Raw genomic sequence first — 3009 nt, 5'->3', positions numbered from 1 at the left:
TTGGTTCCCCTCCCCTCAAACCTAAATGTATCCCTGAAACCAACCCCCTCATTTCTTCATTTCTTCATCTTCCGCCGAAACCCCATCTATCATTTCAATCCACCGACAATTTCTCGTCTTTTTTGTTTTTGTTTTTGTTTTGTTTTTTCTCACCCTAAAATTTGCTTTCCTCCTCTTCTGTATTAAACCTCGGAGGTTCTGTCATTCCTTCATCGTCGTCTTTCATCTCCATCTTCCGAAAACCCTACCCTTTTCATTAATCTTAGTTCTGCCGAAAACCCTAATATTCTGTCTGCTTCTGTCGAAACCCTAATATTCTAGTTTTCGAAGAAGAAAGTCGTTTTGGCTGTATGGCGGCTTCTTCTTCCTGCGCGATCCTCGTTCCTCTTTCAATCCCGGCGACAGAAGAATCTTTCCATTTTCATTCTTCTTCGTGTATCGTCAGAATTTCCGGTTTGTCTTCGTCCTGCCATGTCTTCCCGAAGTTCTCTGCAAAGACACAGAGATGGACTGAGCGAAGTTACGATCTCCAATTTTCAGGTAATACCCGAGATTTGACCATGGGTCTTGCAGTAGAAACACAGATTTCATTCAAGGAAAATGTCACCGAAGAGCTTCAAATGTCCTTATTCAGAGCTTGAGTTTTCTAAAGACTTATCGTCAGCTTCACCATTGTCTTCGTTTTGCAGGTAAAACTCGAGCTTTCGCTATGGATATTGCAGAAGAAGCTCAAATTCCTGCGAGGAAAACCACGTTCAGAGCTTTATCATCGTCACCGTCAAGCTATGCTGTTGGTAAAAGCTCGGTCTTTCCTCATGAAATTTCACAGATGAAACACATATTTATTTCATCAAAGAAAGGTTCATTTCTTGGCTTTTGCCTTCACCATCACTCCACTATCTTCATGTCGCAGGAAGTGCTCGAGCTTTTGCCATGGATATCGCAGAAGAAACCATGGATTTTTCAGAAGAAAGGCTGATTCCAGGATTGAAGAAAAGATCGTCCTCATCGTCAATATCACCATCACCATCACCAACATCTTCATCCGTTTCTGATGATCATCATCATCAGCTACAAGTTAGTGAAGGCAAGTTATTGTTACCCCATCCGCCAAAGAACAATGCGGATGACCCCTCTCTCCACAATCCATTGCTTCGTCTCCACAGAATGGGGTGCGGATGGCTTGGTGTCATTGTAGAGTGGGATGGTGTGATCGTGGAAGATGATAGCAAGCTTGAGCGAGAGTCATGGATGGCCCTCGCCCAAGAAGAAGGTCGAAGCTCTCCTCTGGCCTTCATGTTGAGGAAGACTGAAGGAATGAAGAGCGAGCAAGCCATCTCGGAGGTCCTTTGCTGGTCCAGAGACCCTAATGAAGTACGGCGATTGGCTTTGAGGAAAGAGGAACTGTTTCGAGGGCTTCGTGGGTGTGTGAACTATCAACCAAAGCTCGGATCGGTTGAGTTCCTTCAAACTCTGAAGAAGTACGAGGTTCCTGTCGCCCTCGTCTCAGCTCGGCCAAGGAAGATTCTCGAGGAAGCCATTGAATCTCTGTCATTACATGATTTGTTTAGTGTCGTGGTTTCTTCGGAGGATGTGTATAGAGGGAAACCTGACCCTGAAATGTATATGTATGCAGCTCAATTACTAGGGTTTATACCTGAGAGGTGTATAGTCATAGGGAACTCGAATTCTAGTGTTGAAGGAGCCCATGATACGTTCATGAAATGCATCGCTGTGTCGGGGAAACACCCATCCTATGAACTCGGAGCTGCTGATTTAGTGATAACTAGGCTAGATGACTTGTCATTCGTGGATTTGAAGAACTTGGCTGATCTCGATTCTCCTGAGTTTCGGCCTCCGGAGCCTCAGATGGAAGTGGAGTTTGAAGAAGAACCCTTGCCTCGCTCGCAGATTGCTCTTGAAGATCGATGGTGAGAATCATCGATAACTATCCTGTAAAGAAAAAAAGGAAAAAATTAACTACATAGGTTTGACAAGTTTCCATATTATTGGTCATCATTCTATTCTAAGCATTCGTGGATTGATGGCGATCGAAACTATTTTCAGATTATTGTGATCATTGTTATATTCGATGCATTCGTGAATCGATGGCAATCATAACTATTTCAGTAGTATTGGTCATCATTATATTCTAAGGAATCATGGGTTGATGGTGATCGGAACTATTTTTGTAAAGGAAGGAAAAAACAAAGAAGAGATTATCTCTACAGATGTACATATAATTTCATCACTATATTGGTAATCTCATTGACACTTGAGGATTGCCCCCCCCTATGTAAACATTGGATTGTATTAAGAAATGGTGTCACTATATTGGCTTTCCTCTGGAGTTTGCCAGATAATCACCTCCCATTACAACTACAGCCATTCTTTGTTGTTTGTTGTGGCTAAACCGCATGTAAATATACATACACTCATATGATTCTAACAGGATTCATGCAATCAAAAGCCTTTGGTGGTGGCTTGGATTGTCATGTTTGTTGATCAAATGACATCCTTCGAAACGTGAAATGGTTTGCAGTGATATATGAAATGGCAGTCGTGTTTATGTTTCCATGTAGTTTATAAATAAATTTTAATTTATCCTTCGACTTTATTGTATCATAAAATGAATCAGTAAAAATCTTCCCTTTTTGTCCATATCATCAAATGGAAGACATGTGATCGTCATCATCGAACGGAAGAGTATGACACTGCCATCATCTCAGTGGAAGGTATTTTCTATCATATTCTTGAATCGTTTGTCGTAAGTGTTTATGCTTCATTATTTGAATAGTATATTCATAAGTTTGTGGATCTAGTGCTAATCTTTGCCAATACTATTAGCATTCTTGAAGTGTCTATATATGAACCTTTATGCGTGTATGTTATAACAAAAGATTTTTTCAAAAGCCAAATTAAACTTCATTATATATCTTCTTCTGAAAACATGATAGATATGTCAGATTTTGCTTGATGTCACCATTATCACTTCATTAGCTTGTTCCT

At 40.7% G+C, this 3009-nt stretch overlaps 1 protein-coding gene across 1 annotated transcript; it reads left to right on the top strand.

The window, feature by feature from the left end:
- Positions 1–242: 242 nt before the first annotated feature.
- On the top strand, positions 243–2449 carry LOC147855729 (5-amino-6-(5-phospho-D-ribitylamino)uracil phosphatase, chloroplastic-like). Its single transcript, XM_087330518.1, has 3 exons — positions 243–540; positions 690–794; positions 914–2449. Exons 1-3 carry the CDS (start codon positions 351–353, stop codon positions 1933–1935), a joined length of 1317 nt encoding a protein of 438 aa, XP_087186644.1. The 5' UTR covers positions 243–350; the 3' UTR covers positions 1936–2449.
- The last annotated feature ends 560 nt before the right edge of the window (positions 2450–3009 follow it).

The sequence above is a fragment of the Azolla caroliniana genome, unplaced genomic scaffold, assembly GCF_043228905.1.
Source record: "Azolla caroliniana isolate FFs.n. ecotype wild unplaced genomic scaffold, voAzoCaro1.0.p SCAF_14, whole genome shotgun sequence".
In the NCBI taxonomy this organism is placed as follows: Eukaryota; Viridiplantae; Streptophyta; class Polypodiopsida; order Salviniales; family Salviniaceae; genus Azolla; species Azolla caroliniana.
This window is presented reverse-complemented; position numbering and strand designations above follow the sequence as displayed.